Source organism: Scyliorhinus torazame, chromosome 12 (genome assembly GCF_047496885.1).
Source record: "Scyliorhinus torazame isolate Kashiwa2021f chromosome 12, sScyTor2.1, whole genome shotgun sequence".
In the NCBI taxonomy this organism is placed as follows: Eukaryota; Metazoa; Chordata; class Chondrichthyes; order Carcharhiniformes; family Scyliorhinidae; genus Scyliorhinus; species Scyliorhinus torazame.
The window spans coordinates 141288481-141307415 of NC_092718.1; the positions used below are offsets into that span (position 1 = coordinate 141288481).

At 44.3% G+C, this 18935-nt stretch overlaps 1 protein-coding gene across 3 annotated transcripts in view; it reads left to right on the plus strand.

Moving 5' to 3' along the window:
- LOC140386627 (collagen alpha-1(XXVI) chain-like) overlaps nt 1-18935 on the plus strand; it is a 472629-nt gene that overhangs the window by 414165 nt on the left and 39529 nt on the right. For all 3 annotated transcript variants that reach the window (XM_072469109.1, XM_072469110.1, XM_072469111.1), the window contains 2 exons: nt 1789-1833; nt 9287-9371. In XM_072469109.1, the coding sequence (XP_072325210.1) occupies nt 1789-1833; nt 9287-9371 (130 nt within the window). The remainder of the gene's footprint in view (nt 1-1788; nt 1834-9286; nt 9372-18935) is intronic.

Sequence of the window (18935 nt, forward strand, 5' to 3'; positions counted from 1 at the left end):
TACATTTTTTTTTTAATTGAATATTTCCTGAAAACAAAAGGGCCTTCTCCTTGGCCTGTCAGTTTTACTGGGCCCTGATTTCCAGCAGCCAGTATAATGAGATTGCATCACATTGAGGCTTTCGGAGACTCATTCACTGCCAGCTCCAACCAGCTCCAGCCAGCGGAATTGGTCAGTGCGTGTTAAACTCTTACAAATTCTAAAGGGACATGACTTTCAGCTGCTGGGTGGAAGTTACGGTTCTCGTTTCTTTGATCAAGAGATGTGCATATTCCTGAAACTGCTGATTGGACCCAAAATAGTGCTAAGTAAGGAAATCCAGGCCATTGAGCTATTGGCGATGGAAGAATAGTGTTACACACCCAAATCAGGATGATGTGTGACTGAGGTCATAAAGATAATGGGTCATGAAGATAAACGACACAGGAAATTGTTGAAATTGGAGACAACCTACTCGGGCAGTGCAGTAGCACAGTGGGCAGCACTGTTGCTTCACAGCTCCAAGGTCCAAGGTTCGATTACCGGCTTGGGTCACTGTCAGTGCGGAGTCTGCACGTTCTCCCCGCATCTGCGTGGGTTTCCTCTGGGTGCTCCGGTTTCCTCCCATAGTCCAAAGATGTGGAAGTTAGGTGGATTCGCCATGCTAAATTGCCCTTAGTGTCCAAAAAGGTTGGGTGGGGTTACAGGGATAGGGTGGAGGTGTGGGCCGATGCAGACTCAATGAGCTGAATGGCCTCCTTCTGCACTGTAAATTCTATGATTCTATGATCTCGGTGTGGAATTGATCGGGAGCGAGGAGACGGAGAGTTGGGATAATGGGTATACACTCAATTGTCATGATATGTCTCGTGATGCCCTCCTGGAATCTGTCCTGAGGCCTCAGACGTTAACTACATTTATCAATGTTTATGATGACTCAATAGAGAGCCACAGATCCACATTTATTGACAACATAAAGTGAGATAATGCGGTAACCAGGGGATGGGAGCAGAAAGTTACAAAGGGACTTTGATGGATGACCGTAACCAGCAGATGGATTTCAGTGTGGAAGAGTGAGGTCATCCACTTTGGATACAAGAAGGATAAATCTGAATATTTTCTAAATGGTAAGAACTGTGGAAGAGCAGAGAGGTGTAAGGATTCACATACCAAAATCACAAAGTGGTTATCTTTCACCCCCCCCCCCCACCCCTCCCCCATGTGAATAACTCAGAAATCCCTACCTACCTCCACCCTGAGAGCTCCATCAGCACAAAGACTTCAAAGATTCAGGAAGAAGGGCCAAAACCATTTTCTCAGAGCACCTAGGGATGAGTAATAACCAATATCTAAATCACGTGATTAAAACCAAAGGCAAGTTTTGGAGCCAGAACGTGAATCGGGGTTAATTGGGATGACCAGAGTGGTTTTATTCTGGATTTATTTAAATTAGTTCTCGAGCAGTTATTTCCCAATGCGTCCAATTCCATATCATCCTACAGTTCATGTTTGTACAGTTTAAATGTCCCTTGAATTAATAAATATTGGAAATTCTGTTATGTTCTGCCAACCAGCTGCTGTAAAATGGTCAGAAAAACCTTAGAAGTGAGTAAACGGAGCTTCAACCAATTTTATAGCCCGAGAAAGTTAGCTGATTGAGACCTAAAGGCATTTTCTGTGAAAGCAGTTTATAATATCCAAACCCGGTTTAATCTCATCGAGTGACTGCGATTATTCATCTGATGTCAGAACTAATAATATCTAGATGGTCAAAGTGATGACTGATTAATGTTTCTCTTTGTTAAATAGGGTGAACCAGGTCAGAAAGGTGAATGCTGTGACAAAGATTCAGAGGTGAGGCCTTCATAATTTTCATTCTTCACTAAGTAAATGATTGGAACTCGGTTAAAATTATCCTCATTCGTATCAGTGGGTAAGCTAACTGTGTGAGGACATCTGTATTTGTTACCGTGTGATCTGTGCAAAGTTGTGCTTTACTGTCGGTCATCTTGGGACACTGAGGCAGATTGCTCACAACCTGAACATCTTATTTAAACTTTCCAGCCAACATACAGGCATCTGCATTTAGATGGGCTTATTTCCACCTCCTTAACATCTCCCAACTTCATCCCTGCCTCAGCTCATCTGCTGCTGAAACCTTCATTCATAACTTTGTTGCCCCATATGGGGGTCGGTGGCTGGACCAGAATTTGTTGCTCATCACTAATTGCCCTAGAACTGAGTGGCTTGCTAGGCCATTTTAGAGGGAAGCTAAGAGTCAACCATATTGCTGTAGGTCTGGGGTCATGTGGAGGCCAGACCATGTAAAGACAGCAGATTTCCTTCCCTAAAGAGCGTTATTTGGATTTGTTTTATTGTCACGTGTACCAAGGTACAATGAAAAGTATTGTTCTGCGTACAGTCCAGACAGATCGTTCCATATATTAAAAAACATAGGACATACATAAATACACAATGTAAATACATGGACACAGGGATCAGGTGAAGCATGCAGGAGTGTAGTACCACTCAGTAGAGAAGATGTGTGAAGAGATCCGATCAGTCCATAAGAGGGTCATTCAAGAGCCTGGCAACAGCGGGGAAGGAGCTGTTTTTGAATTTGTTAGTTTCTGTTCTCAGACTTTTGTGTCTCCTGCCCGATAGAAGAAATTGGAAGAATGAGCAAGCCGGGTGAGAAAGGTCTTTGATTATGCTGCCCGCTTTCCCAAGGCAGCGGAAGGTGTAGACCGAGTCAATGGATGGGAGGCAGGTTCTCGTGATGGACTAGACTGTGTTTATTTCGTGAACATGTTCAGGTTTTTAAGACAATTAACAATGTTTTATGGTCATCATGAAACTTTTAATTTCAGATTTTTTTTCTATTGGTGCGATTTGAACCCTGGGTCTCTGAATAACCAGTCCAGTGACAAGACCACTCTGCCACCGCCTTCCCATTTGATTATTGCAATGTTCATCCAAAATTCTGCTATCTGCATCCTCAACATGTCCAATTCACCCATTAACTCTGACCTTTACTGGCCCCTGGTCTGGCCATGTCAATTAAACATTTTCATCCTTGGTTTCAAATCGCTCCGTGATCTTGATTCTCCCCATCTCGATAACCGTCTCCAGCCAGACAAACTCTACAAAACCTATGCCTTCCTCTAATGTTGTGCAGCCCCAATTTAATCACTCCGCCATTGGTGGCCACGTCTTCAGCTTCCTGGGAGCCGAGTTCTGGAACCCCTCCCTAAATCACTCCACCTTTCTCCTTCTTTGAGACACACCTTTAAGTCGATCTCTTTGTTCAAACGTTTGATCATCTGCTCAAATATCTCCCCAGATGATGCAGTGTGTGATGATGCTCCTGTGAAGCACCTTGGGCATTTTACACTGGTAAAAGTGCTATGTAAATACAAATTATTGTTGTTGTGGTGGTTAAGGCAAATTAATGACAATTTGCTTGCTATCCCTCTGGAATTACTAACCCTATCCCTAACCATGCTGGGACCCAGTTCTATAAGCACGAACAGGTCCCTGGTTCCACACATTTGGGCATATCTTCATGTAAACTGAGTCCTATTGGCCACAGACATTTCCAGCAGAGGTAGAATTTACAGTGCAGAAGTAGGCCATTCGGCCCATCGAGTCTGCACCGGCTCTTGAAAAGAGCACCCTTCCCATCCGCATACCTCCACCCTATCCCCATAACCCAGTTACCCCACCCAACACTAAGGGCAATTTTGGACTCTAAGGGCAATTTATCATGGCCAATCCACCTAACCTGCACATCTTTGGACTATGGGAGGAAACCGGAGCACCCGGAGGAAACCCACGCAGACACGGGGAGAACATGCAGACTCTGCACAGACAGTGACCCAGCGGGGAATCGAACCTGGGACCCTGGAGCTGTGAAGCAATTGTGCTCATCACTATGCTACCGTGCTTACAGATCAATAAGGCAAGAATTACCTCCATACCCACTCTGTGCTGCGCCTTATGCTGAGAACAGTGCCACAGCCCAGACCAGAAGTACATTCAAAGAATACGGGGTGAGAAATCTATAGGTCGTTACTCAATGCTGACTCCAAGGACAGTGAGAAGGTACCTCACTTGTAAAAGGCACTTTGATACATCTCTGACATTCACCTGCTGATGGCAGTGGGAACATCTGGTGCTCTGCCTATTAATTCCCACCTTACCCTGTCCATTCTCACCCAAACCTGTTCAGATGATAGTGAGGAGGACTGTTGGGGAGGGTTTGAACTATGTGGCAGGGGGATGTGTACCAATGCAGGAAGTCGGAGGGAAGTAAAGTGGGGACAGAAATAAAAGGCAATAAGAGGAATAGTGAAAGGCAGAGAAACTAAAGTCAAAAATCAAAAAGGGCCACAGTACAGAGTACAGGGACTGTGGATAACTCAATGAATGGGCCCAGTAAAGCTAAGAGAAATAAAACACAGGGCGAGTGTACAAAACATGACCGGACAGATGGTCTGAGAAAGCAGGGCAGAGAACAAAGAAAGACTAGATTAAATTGCATTGGAAAGAGGCCTGATGGACAAGGCAGATGAACTCAGGGCATGGATGGGTACATGGGACTGGAATATTATAGTTATTACTGAAACATAGCTAAGGGAGGGACAGGACTGGCAGCTCAATGTTCTGGGGTACAGACGCTATAGGAAAGCGAGAACAGGAGGTAAGAGAGGAGGGGGAGTTGCTTCTTTGATTAGGGAGAATATTATGGCAGTACTGAGAGGGGATATATCCGAGGGTTTGCCCACTGAGTCTATATGGGTAGAACTGAAAAATAAGAAGGGAGAGATCACTTTGATAGGATTGTACGAAAGGCCCCCAAATAGTCAGCAGGAAATTGAGGAGCAAATATGTAAGGAGATTACAGATGGCTGCAAGAAAAATAGGGCGGTAATAGTTGGGGACTTTAACTTTCCCAATATTGACTGGGACAGCCATGAGGGACTTGGATGGAGAGAAATTTGTTGAGTGTATTCAGGAGGAATTTCTCATTCAGTATGTGGATGGCCCGACTGGAGACGGGGCAAAACCTGACCTCCTCTTGGGAAATAATGAAGGGCAGGTGACAGAAGTGTTAGTGAGGGATCATTTTGGGACCAGTGACCATAATTCCATTAGTTTTAAGATGGCTATGGAGAATGATCTGGCTCAAAGGTTAACCAGGGTTCAGGGTAATCACATTCCTTTCAGAGTAAAGGGCAAGAGTGGTAGAAGTAGGGAACCCTGGATTACTCAGGATATTGAGGCCCTGGTCAAAAAGAAGAAGGAGGCATATATCATGCATTGGCAGCTGGGATCAAGTGAATCCCCTGAAGAGTATAGAGTTAAGAGAGAAATTAGGAGGGCAAAAAGGGGACATGAGATTGCTTTGGCAGATAAGGCAAAGGAGAATCTAAAGTGCTTCTACAAATACATAAGGCCAAAAGAGTTAACAAAGGAGAGAATAGGGCACCTTGAGGATCGACAAGGTCATCTAAGTGTGGATCCACAAGAGATGGGTAAGATCCTATATGAATATTTCTCATCGGTATTTACTGTTGAAAAAGACATGGATGTTATGGAACTTGGGGAAATAAATAGTGATGTCTTGAGGAGTGTACATATTACAAATTGTGCCTGATTTTATGCACAAATGCCGGCTGAATTCTAAGAATGCTCTCAGTTTGAGCTCTGTAGGGTTCTATGATTCTTCCCGGCCTTCCAGACAGAGGATTAAAAGGTTATCGACCTGGTCAGCGACTGCTTGTTTTCTTAATCCAGAAGCCTCACACAAACTTGAGAGCTGTCTTCAAGGTCCTTACCAGCTGGCATTCTTCACATAACTGGCTTGGAGGTTTTGGATATCGCCTGGTCGAGGGAGAGTGAGCAGCAGAGAGAGAGAGAGAGCTCCTTCCAGCTGTGACTTGGCTGAAACATTCTCAGAACTGAAGCGAAAATGGAACTCTGCAAATTACCTGTCTTCTTTCCTGAAAGTTTCTGACTGGCTTCATCCATCACAGGCACCCATAGGGGAAGACTGGAAATTCTACATTGGCTGTTTGCCAAGTTGATCCAATCAATATCACAGGTTCTGGCACAGAGCCTGTGAGGGGACGTCCTGGCCTGGTCCATCAGAACAGGGGTGTTCAGTGTCCAAAGACTGACATTTGAACTGAAATCCCCAAATGTGCTGTAATGTTGCAGCTAACCGAAGACAGTAGGCCAAAACAGGCAACAGGATGGCAGAAAAAGTGGCACACAAAAGGTTTTACAACAATATCCTAATAATATGTGGAAATCTATCAATCTCAGTCTTGAACACACCCTACCAATGAACTGCCACAGCCGCTGGGACAAAGAATTACAAAGATTCATCATCTTCCAAGTAAATAAATTCCTCCTCATCTCATCTCAGCCCTAAATGAACTGGCCCCTGGTTGTAGACATACCCAACCAGGGGAAACATCCTTTCTGCCTGTTGAGTCCTGTAAGAATTTTCATTTTTTAATCCGAACACTCACGTCCTCCTCATCTCCAGAGAATAAATGTCCATCCTATTTAATCTTTTCTCAGAGGACAACCCCTAAATCCCAGGAATCAGTTTTGTGAATCTTTGTTGCACTCCCTCTATAGCAAGTATATCTTTCCTTGGTTAAGGAGACCAAAACCGCACACCGTATTCCCGGTGAGGATTCACCAAATTATATCTGATGCCTCGGTCAATGCCATGTGACCCATCTGGGCTGATTCTGTTACGACACGCTGGGCCAGTGCAAGATCAATTCCAGCTCCACATGCCCCGGAGTCACAACACAAGTGAATTAACCAATAATTGTTATGAAACTAACCAAAGTCTTTGGCCCTTGGCTACCCAATAATTACTGTCACCAGGCTTGTAAATGTAAACACAATTATTGTTTATTTATAACAAGAACTATAATGAAGTATGCAGCAAATACAATTGGTTAACTATAAGGTCATTCCTAATCCTCACTTTAACCTGCTCCAGCCTCTACACACAGGGGGTGGAAAGGGATAAAAATCATAAGTGGAGGGAATGCCCAGATGAGGGTTTTAGCACACTTTTCTTCACAGAAAGCTTACAGATTAAAGTCTTTGGTTTACAACCATTAATGATTTATCTGTAGATTCATTCATTCAGGTTCTCTGCAGTTTAGTAATACATTACTACCAGGCTTTCTGCAGAGGCACCTTATTTCTTTTCAAACTTTGCTTCCAGTTTGTGGTTTGCATTCCGGCTTCTGCAGATTCAGGAAAGTAGCACTCGCATGCCTTCTGGAGAAATATAGCAGGTTCCAAACTTTTCTTGCACAGCCAGTAATGGTTCTCCTATAAATAGATTCAAACTCTCTGCTCATTCAGAAACACAGCCTACAAAGCTTTCTTTGAGGAAAAACTGAGGGGAAAGGGATAGCAGGCCCTTCCTTGGGCTGACAGGATCAACCTGAAACCTTGGGACTTTGAATAGCATTCCAGTGGGATAAGATACGATCACCACTGGTTACCGGGCAAAGGATAAGCCTTTGGGCCAGATCATTAGCCACCAGCCAAATCTATCAAATCAAATCCCAATCCATCTCTCTCACTGGTGCCAACCAGTCTGCAGTTTCAGTTTAAACCAGCGCAGCCTTGTGGATTCTTATGCTTGAATTAAAAATAGAGGGCGCAATTCTCCCATCGGGAGTCTAAGTGCCGACGCTGGAGTGAAAACTGGAGTGTTTCATTCCGGCGTCGGAGCCCGCTCCCATCCCCTTATTCTCCCGCCCCCGGGGGGTTAGGATCAGCGCGCGTCATTCATGCGCACTGGGCCTTGGCGCCGCATAAAAGCGGCGGCGTGTAAATGACGTCACCCGCGCATGCACGGTTGCCGTTCTCCCCGAGGCCGCCCCGCAAGAAGATGTCAGATGGATCTTGTGGGGCAGCGGAGGAAAAGAGGTCCTCCTTCAGAGAGGCCGGCCCGCCGATCGGTGGGCACCGATCGTGAGCCAGACCCCTTTTGAGGCCCCCCCCCCTGGTGCAGGAACCTACAGGCCACCTGCCCAGCGTTCCTGCACTGTTCCCGCCAGCAGCGACCAGGTGTGGACGGCGCCGGTGGGAACCCGTCGTGTTGGGCAGGCCTCTCGGCCCATCCAGGATCCAGGCCAGAGAATCGCCGCTCGCCCGTTGCAAATGGCGCGCCCCGATTCTCCGAGCGGCCAGCCGTGATTCTCGCTGCGCCAGTTTGGGGGGGGATGGGTGGGAGAATCACGTGCGGGTGTCGGGGCGGCGTGGTGGGACACGCGCGGCGCCCCGGCGAATCTCCCACCCGGCGTGGGGGGGGGGGGGGAGAATTCCGCCCACAGGCTGCTTGCCTTAAAACCACAGGTCCATTAACCATCCATGGATCAAAATTATAACGGCAAAAATAAAAGAAAGGGAAAATACGGGAATAAACAGGAAGGACCCTGTCAATTCTTATTAAACTTGTCTATGATGATAGGATTTGTGCTTATGTCTATGGAGCATTAATCCAAGTCCAGTAACACTACTGAGAAATCTTAATTCTTTACCCGTCAGTCTGGCCTCAATAAAACTCGAGATGGATTTGCAGGCATAGCATTAGTTATATTTATTTGACTTGCAAGTCTGACTCGTTTCACACAGACACAGAACGCATGCTGCTTTCTGCATCTCCGGAAGTGAGTGAGTCTGTAGAACAAAGAAATCTCTACTGATACATTCAAATGGCATCAAGTTTCACATACACGATTCCCATAGGTCATCCTATACCCCTCCTGACCTGGTCATACATCCTAATTGGCTCACTTCCCATCCTTCCTTTGGCCCCCTATTACCCAGCATCCTTTTCTCCTCCTTAGCTGGACACCCCTCCCCCTTGCTTTGCCATGCGTTCTGAAATTATTTGCCTGTGAACTAACAGAATCAGACCGGCCTATCTACATTACAGTAACTAATATCTCTAAAGTAATTATTTTATACCACATTTGTCACTACTACATCACTAAAACATCTTATCAATTAAGCATTTGTTTCAACCAATTCACCAAAAATGCAAATATATAAGAATATAAAATGTTATTGAAAATATTTGTAATTAGGCTTCCAAAGGTATTGTAACGTATCAAAATTGTGCCTGCTTAGCGAGAAACAGTGAGGGACTCACATGTTTGTCAGTGTTAGAATGAAAGTACCAAACTAATGTGGATTGCATTGTTATTAACAAAGCTAATATTGCTCTCACCCTTTCTGCTGCATCTTTACTCCACAGGGAGAAGACACCCAACAGCTTCGGGAGGCTTTGAAGATATTAGCTGAAAGAGTTTTGATTTTGGAACATATGATTGGAATTCACGGTGAGTGAGCGCAAAGGTAAATAGTTTGAGATTCTGGTCATTGTTGGTCACACTGGATGCAATGTTGGGATCTCGCTACAACCTGTGAGGAGGGATCCATGGAGATGGTTTGTCTACAAATTAGAACATAGAACATAGAACGATACAGCGCAGTACAGGCCCTTCGGCCCACGATGTTGCACCGAAACAAAAGCCATCTAACCTACACTATGCCATTATCATCCATATGTTTATCCAATAAACTTTTAAATGCCCTCAATGTTGGCGAGTTCACTACTGTTGCAGGTAGGGCATTCCACAGCCTCACTACTCTTTGCGTAAAGAACCTACCTCTGACCTCTGTCCTATATCTATTACCCCTCAGTTTAAAGCTATGTCCCCTCGTGCCAGCCATTTCCATCCGCGGGAGAAAGCTCTCACTGTCCACCCTATCTAACCCCCTGATCATTTTGTATGCCTCTATTAAGTCTCCTCTTAACCTTCTTCTCTCCAACGAAAACAACCTCAAGTCCAACAGCCTTTCCTCATAAGATTTTCCCTCCATACCAGGCAACATCCTGGTAAATCTCCTCTGCACCCGTTCCAAAGCCTCCACGTCCTTCCTATAATGCGGTGACCAGAACTGTACGCAATACTCCAAATGCGGCCGTACCAGAGTTTTGTACAGCTGCAACATGACCTCCTGACTCCGGAACTCAATCCCTCTACCAATAAAGGCCAACACTCCATAGGCCTTCTTCACAACCCTATCAACCTGGATGGCAACTTTCAGGGATCTATGTACATGGACACCTAGATCCCTCTGCTCATCCACACTTCCAAGAACTTTACCATTAGCCAAATATTCCGCATTCCTGTTATTCCTTCCAAAGTGAATCACCTCACACTTCTCTACATTAAACTCCATTTGCCACCTCTCAGCCCAGCTCTGCAGCTTATCTATATCCCTCTGTAACCTGCTACATCCTTCCACACTGTCGACAACACCACCAACTTTAGTATCATCTGCAAATTTACTCACCCACCCTTCTGCGCCCTCCTCTAGGTCATTGATAAAAATGACAAACAGCAACGGCCCCAGAACAGATCCTTGTGGTACGCCACTTGTAACTGAACTCCATTCTGAACATTTCCCATCAACTACCACCCTCTGTCTTCTTTCAGCTAGCCAATTTCTGATCCACATCTCTAAATCACCCTCAATCCCCAGCCTCCGTATTTTCTGCAATAGCCTACCGTGGGGAACCTTATCAAACGCTTTACTGAAATCCATATACACCACATCAACTGCTCTACCCTCGTCTACCTGTTCAGTCACCTTCTCAAAGAACTCGATAAGGTTTGTGAGGCATGACCTACCCTTCACAAAGCCATGCTGACTATCCCTGATCATATTATTCCTATCTAGATGATTGTAAACCTTGTCTCTTATAATCCCCTCCAAGACTTTACCCACTACAGACGTGAGGCTCACCGGTCTATAGTTGCCGGGGTTGTCTCTGCTCCCCTTTTTGAACAAAGGGACCACATTTGCTATCCTCCAGTCCTCTGGCACTATTCCTGTAGCCAATGATGACATAAAAATCAAAGCCAAAGGTCCAGCAATCTCTTCCCTGGCTTCCCAGAGAATCCTAGGATAAATCCCATCAGGCCCCGGGGACTTATCTATTTTCAGCCTGTCCAGAATTGCCAACACCTCTTCCCTACGTACCTCAATGCCATCTATTCTAATAGCCTGGGTCTCAGCATTCTCCTCCACAACATTATCTTTTGCCAGAGTGAATACTGACGAAAAATATTCATTTAGTATCTCGCCTATCTCTTCAGACTCCACGCACAACTTCCCATCCCTGTCCTTGACTGGTCCTACTCTTTCCCTAGTCATTCGCTTATTCCTGACATACCTATAGAAAGCTTTTGGGTTTTCCTTGATCCTACCTGCCAAATACTTCTCATGTCCCCTCCTTGCTCGTCTTAGCTCTCTCTTTAGATCCTTCCTCGCTACCTTGTAACTATCCATCGCCCCGACTGAAACTTCACACCTCATCTTCACATAGGCCTCCTTCTTCCTCTTAACAAGAGATTCCACTTCTTTGGTAAACCATGGTTCCCTCGCTCTACGCCTTCCTCCCTGCCTGACCGGTACATACTTATCGGTACATACTTATCACGCAGTAGCTGATCCTTGAACAAGCTCCACTTATCCAGTGTGCCCAACACTTGCAGCCTACTTCTCCACCTTATCCCCCCCAAGTCACGTCTAATGGCATCATAATTGCCCTTCCCCCAGCTATAACTCTTGCCCTGCGGTGTATACTTATCCCTTTCCATCATTAACGTCAATGTCACCGAATTGTGGTCACTGTCCCTAAAGTGCTCTCCTACCTCCAAATCCCACACCTGGCCTGGTTCATTACCCAGTACCCAAACTGTACCAGTTTAACTAGGTATGGTCCATAGAAAATGTACAACTGTGCGACTTATTAAATCTAATGTTGGTGGTGACATTTCCTGAGCTATTTACAACCCATTCTCAGGAGGTTGATGATGAAGTGGGTAATCTTCCACTGTCTTGTATCGCCAGCATTTGTTGCCATTCCTAATTGCCCTTGAGAAGGTGAATTACCTCCTTGAAATGCTGTGGTCCCTGAGGTGCAGGTACACCCACAGTGCTGTTAGGGAGGGAATTCCAGGATTTTGACCCAGTGACAGTGAAAGAATGACCAATATATTTCCAAGTCGGGATGGTGAAAGGCTTGGAGTTGATTGTGTTCCAATAACCTTGATCCCTTGTGCTTCTTAACCCAGAAACTATAGGCCAGCCACTTTAATGTCGGTGGTGGAAAAAGCTATTAGAAATGATAACCCAGGAGAAAAATTAACAATCGCTTGTACAAAAGATAGATTAATTAAGGAATGCCAGCAGGATTTATTCAGGGCAAATAATGCTTTACTAACTTGACTAAGATCCCTGTGGTTGTCCCTCACCAACACCCCCCAAACTCCCCACAGGCTTTTCCATCAAGACTCCTTTACGACATTACCTTCTCTCCTGAGTAGGGAAGCAGTATGGATAAAGGAGAACCTGTAGATGTGGGACTTGACTTTCCAAAAGGCATGTAAGGTGCTGTGTCAAATGTTATTATACAAAATAAGAGCTCATGGTGTAGGGGGTAACATATTAACATGAATAAAGTATTGCTATATAACAGGATTCTAGGGATAGAGAATTGTAGCTATGAGGATAGATTGGAAAGATTAGGACTGTTTTCCTTGGAGAAAAGAAGGTGAATTGATAAAGATATTCAAGATCCTGAGGGGACTGGACAGGGCAAATAGAAAGAAACTGTTCCCACTCAAGAGAGCATCAAGAACGAGAGGGCCACAGATTAAAAAATCTAGGTGTCCATGTACATAGATCCCTGAAAGTTGCCACCCAGGTTGATAGGGTTGTGAAGAAGGCCTATGGAGTGTTGGCCTTTATTGGTAGAGGGATTGAGTTCTGGAGTCGAGAGGTCATGTTGCAGCTGTACAGAACTCTGGTCCGGCCGCATTTGGAGTATTGCGTACAGTTCTGGTCACCGCATTATAGGAAGGACGTGGAGGCTTTGGAGCGGGTGCAGAGGAGATTTACCAGGATGTTGCCTGGTATGGAGGGAAAATCTTATGAGGAAAGGCTGACGGACTTGAGGTTGTTTTCGTTGGAGAGAAGAAGGTTAAGAGGAGACTTAATAGAGGCATACAAAATGATCAGGGGGTTGGATAGGGTGGACAGTGAGAGCCTTCTCCCGCGGATGGATATGGCGGGCACGAGGGGACATAACTTTAAACTGAGGGGTAATAGATATAGGACAGAGGTCAGAGGTAGGTTCTTTACGCAAAGAGTAGTGAGGCCGTGGAATGCCCTACCTGCTACAGTAGTGAACTCGCCAACATTGAGGGCATTTAAAAGTTTATTGGATAAACATATGGATGATAATGGCATAGTGTAGGTTAGATGGCTTTTGTTTCGGTGCAACATCGTGGGCCGAAGGGCCTGTACTGCGCTGTATTGTTCTATGTTCTAAAAAAAAAATAGAACATAGAACATAGAACACTACAGCGCAGTACAGGCCCTTCGGCCCACGATAATTGTCAAAAGGAGTAGAAGTGATGTGAGGAAAAATATTTTCATCCAGAGGGCGGTTGGAGCTTAGAACGAACTTCCTGAGAGGGTGGTGGAGGCAGGTTTGATCGAGATATTCAAAAGGGAATTGGACTTATATCTGAAAGGAATGTGCAAGGTTACGAGGATAAGGCAGGGGAATGGGATTAGATAGAATGCTCTTTCAGAGAGCCAGTATAAACTCGATACATTGAATGGCCTCCTTCTACAATGTAAAGATTCTGTGATTTTGTGATTCAGGAAGCAGAGAGCAGGCTTAAATGGTTCAATTTTGGCTTGGAAAACTGTAACGAGTGGAGTGCAACAAGCATTAGTGCTAGTACAACAACTATTCACAATTTATGAAGGAAGTGAATGTATAGTTGCTAAATCTGCTGAAGACACAAAGATAGATGGGATAGGAAGTTGTGAAGAGGGCATAAGGAGTCTATAAATGGACAGAGACAGGTTAGGTGAGTGGGCAAAAAATTGTCAGATGTGAGGTTTGGAAGGTCTAATGCAGATGGGAAACAAACAGTAAATGGAAGAACCCTTCAGAATATTGATAGTCAGAGGGATCTGGGTGTACAGGTACACAGGTCACTGAAAGTGGCAACGTAGGTGGAGAAGGTAGTCAAGAAGGCATACGGTATGCTTGCCTTCATTAGGCATGTGCAAGGAATGTGCAAGGTTACGAGGATAAGGCAGGGGAGTGGGATTAAGCCAACATTGAGGGCATTTAAAAGTTTATTGGATAAACATATGGATGATAATGGCTTAGTGTAGGTTAGATGGCTTTTGTTTCGGTGCAACATCGTGGGCCGAAGGGCCTGTACTGCACTGTATTGTTCTATGTTCTATGTTCTATTAGCCATGTTGCAGCTTTATAGAACCTTATTAGGCCACATTTGGAATATAGTGTTCAGTTCTGTTGCCACAATACCAGAAGGATGTGGATGCTTTGGAGAAGGTACAGAAGAGGTTTACCAGGATGTTGCCTGGTATGGAGGGTATTAGCTGTGAGGAGAGGTTGGAGACACTTGGTTTGTTCTCACTGGAACGACGGGGGATGAGGGGCAACCTGATAGAAGTCTACAAAATTATGATGGGCATGAACAGAGTGGATAGTCAGGAGCTTTTTTCCTGGGTGGAAAAGTCAATTACTAGGGGGTATAGGTTTAAAGGAGATGTACGAGGCAGGTTTTTTTACACAGAGAGTGGTGGGACCCTGGAACTCACTGTCGGAGGAGGTGGTGGAAGCAGGGACGATAGTGACTTTTAAGGGGCATCTTGACAAATACATGAATAGGATGGAAATAGGGGGATATGGACCCTGAAAGGGTAGGGGATTTTAGTTCAGATGGGCAGCATGATAGGTGCAGGCTTGGAAGGCCGAAGGGCGTTCCTGTGCTTTAATTTTCTTTGCTCTTTGTTCACCTAGGCAGGAAGAATAAAAAAGCAGCATTTTATTTAAATAAAGAGAGACATCAGAACACAAAGTTAAAGAGAGATCTGGGTGTCCGAGTACATGAATCAAAAAGCATTAGTATGCAGGTACAGCAAGTGTTATATTTCTTGGTTGCCGCAAAGAGAAAAGGTATGGAGGTGCCCATGCTCTGGATTCTTGTAAAACACAAGGAGTGGTTTATTAAGGGTGTTGGTCAAACAATCGAGATGGTGCTCTGCCCAAAGCCCACAAAAAACACTGGTGACATCACTACACATCACATGACACAGAACCACCAAGAATGTATTCCCAGATACATAACATCCCTCGCTCTTTACTTCATCAGTGCAACGAAAACAATTAATATTTATACAACAGATCCTCTGATATATTATTTCTATACATATATACAATTCAATAAGACAGCCTCACCTTGGATGCCTATTCCTTTTTGGGTAGAATTTTGAGTTCTTGAACTTGGCTACTTGCGACCTCAGAAGTGTTCTCATTCCTTTCTGTAGATGGTACTTCTTGAGTGGATATTCCATTATCTGACACGATAGGCATTGAAAAGTCCTCAGAAACAGAATCTGAACTCGTCACTGTCTCTGATCTTGTTTCAAAATATAGTTCTCCATATCCTCTAAACCTAAATCCTCTTGAGAAGTTCTGCAAACTCACTTCATGCAGCAAATAACTGATCAGCATGTCATCGCCAAACTCTTTCATTATCCATTTGCATGGTGTCTGGTATTGCACCTGTCTTGGCTAGGATCATAGCTGGTGTAAACACTAGTCAGAAGAATGTGAGAATGTATACAATGAAGTGAATAAAGCTTTACTGAAGTCGGAGCTGTTGGTTCATTTACACCCGTTAGTGGTGTAAACCCAAGGTAGCACTCTCTCTCGCTGATGAAATACTCCTCTTTTAGAGATTTTCTCTTTCCTTGCAATTCGTGCTTGTTGTTGTCATTTGACAATCTCTGAAGTATCAGATGGAGCCAACAAATAAAACTGTGTTTGCAGTTTTCTCTTGAACAACAATATTGCCGGTGAACTTTGCATGATAGCATGTACAGTGTTCCGATAAGGTATTCAAAATATATTTACTCTTTTTGATAATGTTCCCTGACCTTTCCGATGCTTTGATAGAATGTTTTAATGATTGCACAAAATGCTCGGTCAATCCATTCGTTGCTGGGTGATATGGAGCTGACTTGTTACGGTATATATCATTCCCTTTCAAGTAGTCCACAAACTACTTTGAAGTATCATTTTTACTAACAATCTGCTCCTGTGTTCTGAATCACCGTAAATACTTTGTCTAGTTTCTCAATTGTCTGCTCGGTCGTCATTGACTTCATTATTACGTCTTCCGGCCATTTCGAGTGTGCGTCCACAATCACTATGAACATGTGGCCCTCCAGTGGATCAGCATAATTGATGTGAATTCTCTGCCATGGCTGAGTCAGCCATTCCCACAGATGTAATGGTGGAGTGTTCCTTAGTTTTGCACAAGACGAGCATTGCCCACCTTTTTCTTAAATTTTTCAATTTGAGCGTCTAATCCTGGCCACCGAAAATAATTGTGCGCCATTTCCTTCATCCTCATCCAGACCAGGATTTTCCTCATGCAGTTGGTCAAGAAATCTCAGCAAGGAGGAATAACCACATGGATTCCCCAAAATAGAACTCCATTCTGTACTGTCAATTCAATTCTTTGTGTGATGCAGGTCTTAAGGTCTGGATTTTTCCCATGAATGTCTGACAGCTATCCTTTTGGACCAGGCCCATCACCGGATCAGTTCTTGTATATCTTTGAACTTGAGATGAAGTCACAGGTACACTGTCCATGAGTGAGAAATACAAAATATTGATGAAATGTTCTGGGTCATGCCTGACTTGTAACAGTAATCGTGATAAAGCATCTGCGTTTGCATGCTGCTCGAACTTGCGATACTGGATAACGTAAGTATGTGCTGACAATATCATTGGCCATCTTTGCAATCTACCAGCTGCCAAACAAGGTATACCTTTATATGGTCTGAAGATCGTAGTCCGTCAAAATAGTAAAAAGATGCCCATAAAAGTAATGATTGAACCTTCTTACACCGAAAATGATACTCAAAGCTTCTTTTTCTGGCTGAGCGAAATTAATTCCTACCCTAGTAAGTGTTTGTGAAGCAAATGCTATTAGTCGTTCCTCTCCTGAAGGCATAATATGTGGGACGACTGCACCCATCCCATAGTGTGAGACATAACAAGCTAGTTGCAACTTCATCTTGGGATTATAATGAACCAACAGCTCCGACTTCAGTAAAGCTTTATTCACTTCATTGTATACATTCTCACATTCTTCTGACTAGTGTTTGACACAAATCAACATGTGTAAATGCTTCAACTATGTTGCTAAATTCTGCACGGATTTACCATAATAATTGATTAATCTTAAAAACGACTTTGATTGTGTCACATTTTGAGGACATGGTGCTTCTAAGGTTGCTGACATTTTCTTTGGCTTGTTGAGACTTCCCCATGAGAGATGACTCTGACCAATAAGTAACTTTCATATTAAAATAAAGTTCAATTTAAACAGAATGAAACACATTAACATTAAATGAAGAGCTTCACAATGAACAGTTATGCAGTTCTTATATAAAAGGAAAAGCTTTAACTTATGCCCTACACCTTCACTATAAATATTCTAACCAAGCAACCCAATATAGTTCAATAATAAAGTTAGCTATCATGGTTGCTTGCTGTCTCTGTGCAGACCTTTGCAGAGAGACCCTTTCAGGAATAACCTGAAAATCTTTTTGTTTTGTAAGGCTCAAATCCAGTAGCCAAACTGCCAAAACCATGGGCAGACCTGACTCTTCTCATTCATTACATTATTTGTATCCAACTAAGATTTCCCATAACCTACTTAGCAGGGACTAAGCACCATCCCTCATTAATTGTCTACATCCTGGGGAACCTCCAAGAAATATAAACAATATTCCATTATGTGGAGATGCCGGCGTTGCACAGTAAGTCTTACAACACCAGGTTAAAGTCCAACAGGTTTGTTTTGAATCAGTAGCTTTCAGAGCACAGCTCCTTCCATTATATTGGAATGATATTCCATTAGTCACCTCCCTGTAAACAAGAAAATGGTTAAAATCAATAATTATCTCACCTTTACAACTCCTTCATCGCAGCTTGAGCAAACATTCTGCCTGCATATATTTTAAACCAGGGTTTTGAATAACATTAATACAACAAAATATAAAATATAGCAATTTCCTACATTCAGCACACCTCCCCCTTAAAAAAATGAACCAGCAATATGAAAAGATGGCTTAACACTACTCATTACTAAACACTGCTATTACACTACATGATACATATCTGGGGCGGGATTCTCCGACCCCCCGCCGCCCGCCTCAGAGAATGGCGATGACCGGCACGACGCAATGGGCCCCAGGGCCGTCCGAATTCTCTGGCCCGCGATGGGCCGAGCGGCCGCCCGTTTTAGGCCCGTCCCGCCGGCGTAAATTAAGATAGGTACTTACCGGCGGGACCCGGCTCCGCGATTGGCCTCCGGGGTCCTCGGTGCCCTGGCCCGCGATCGGGGCCCACCAATCAGCGGGCGGGCAGGTGCGTGGGGGCACTCTATTCCTCCGTGTCGGCCGCTGTAACAGTCCGCGATGGCTGACGCAGAGAAGAACCCCCCTGCGTATGCGCTGGGATGACGCCAGCACGCGCTGGCACTCCCGCACATGCGCCAACTTTGCAAATTCACTTTTGGCCAGATTAACACCAATCCAACCTCCCGTAGTCAATCAAATAATTATTTTAAATGTTCCAAATGCTCCTTCCATGTTTGAATGAATACCACCAGATCGTCTATGTACATTGCACAATTTTCTCATCCAGAAATTACCTTATTGATTAATTTGCTGGTGCATTCTTCATTCCGAATGGCATACCA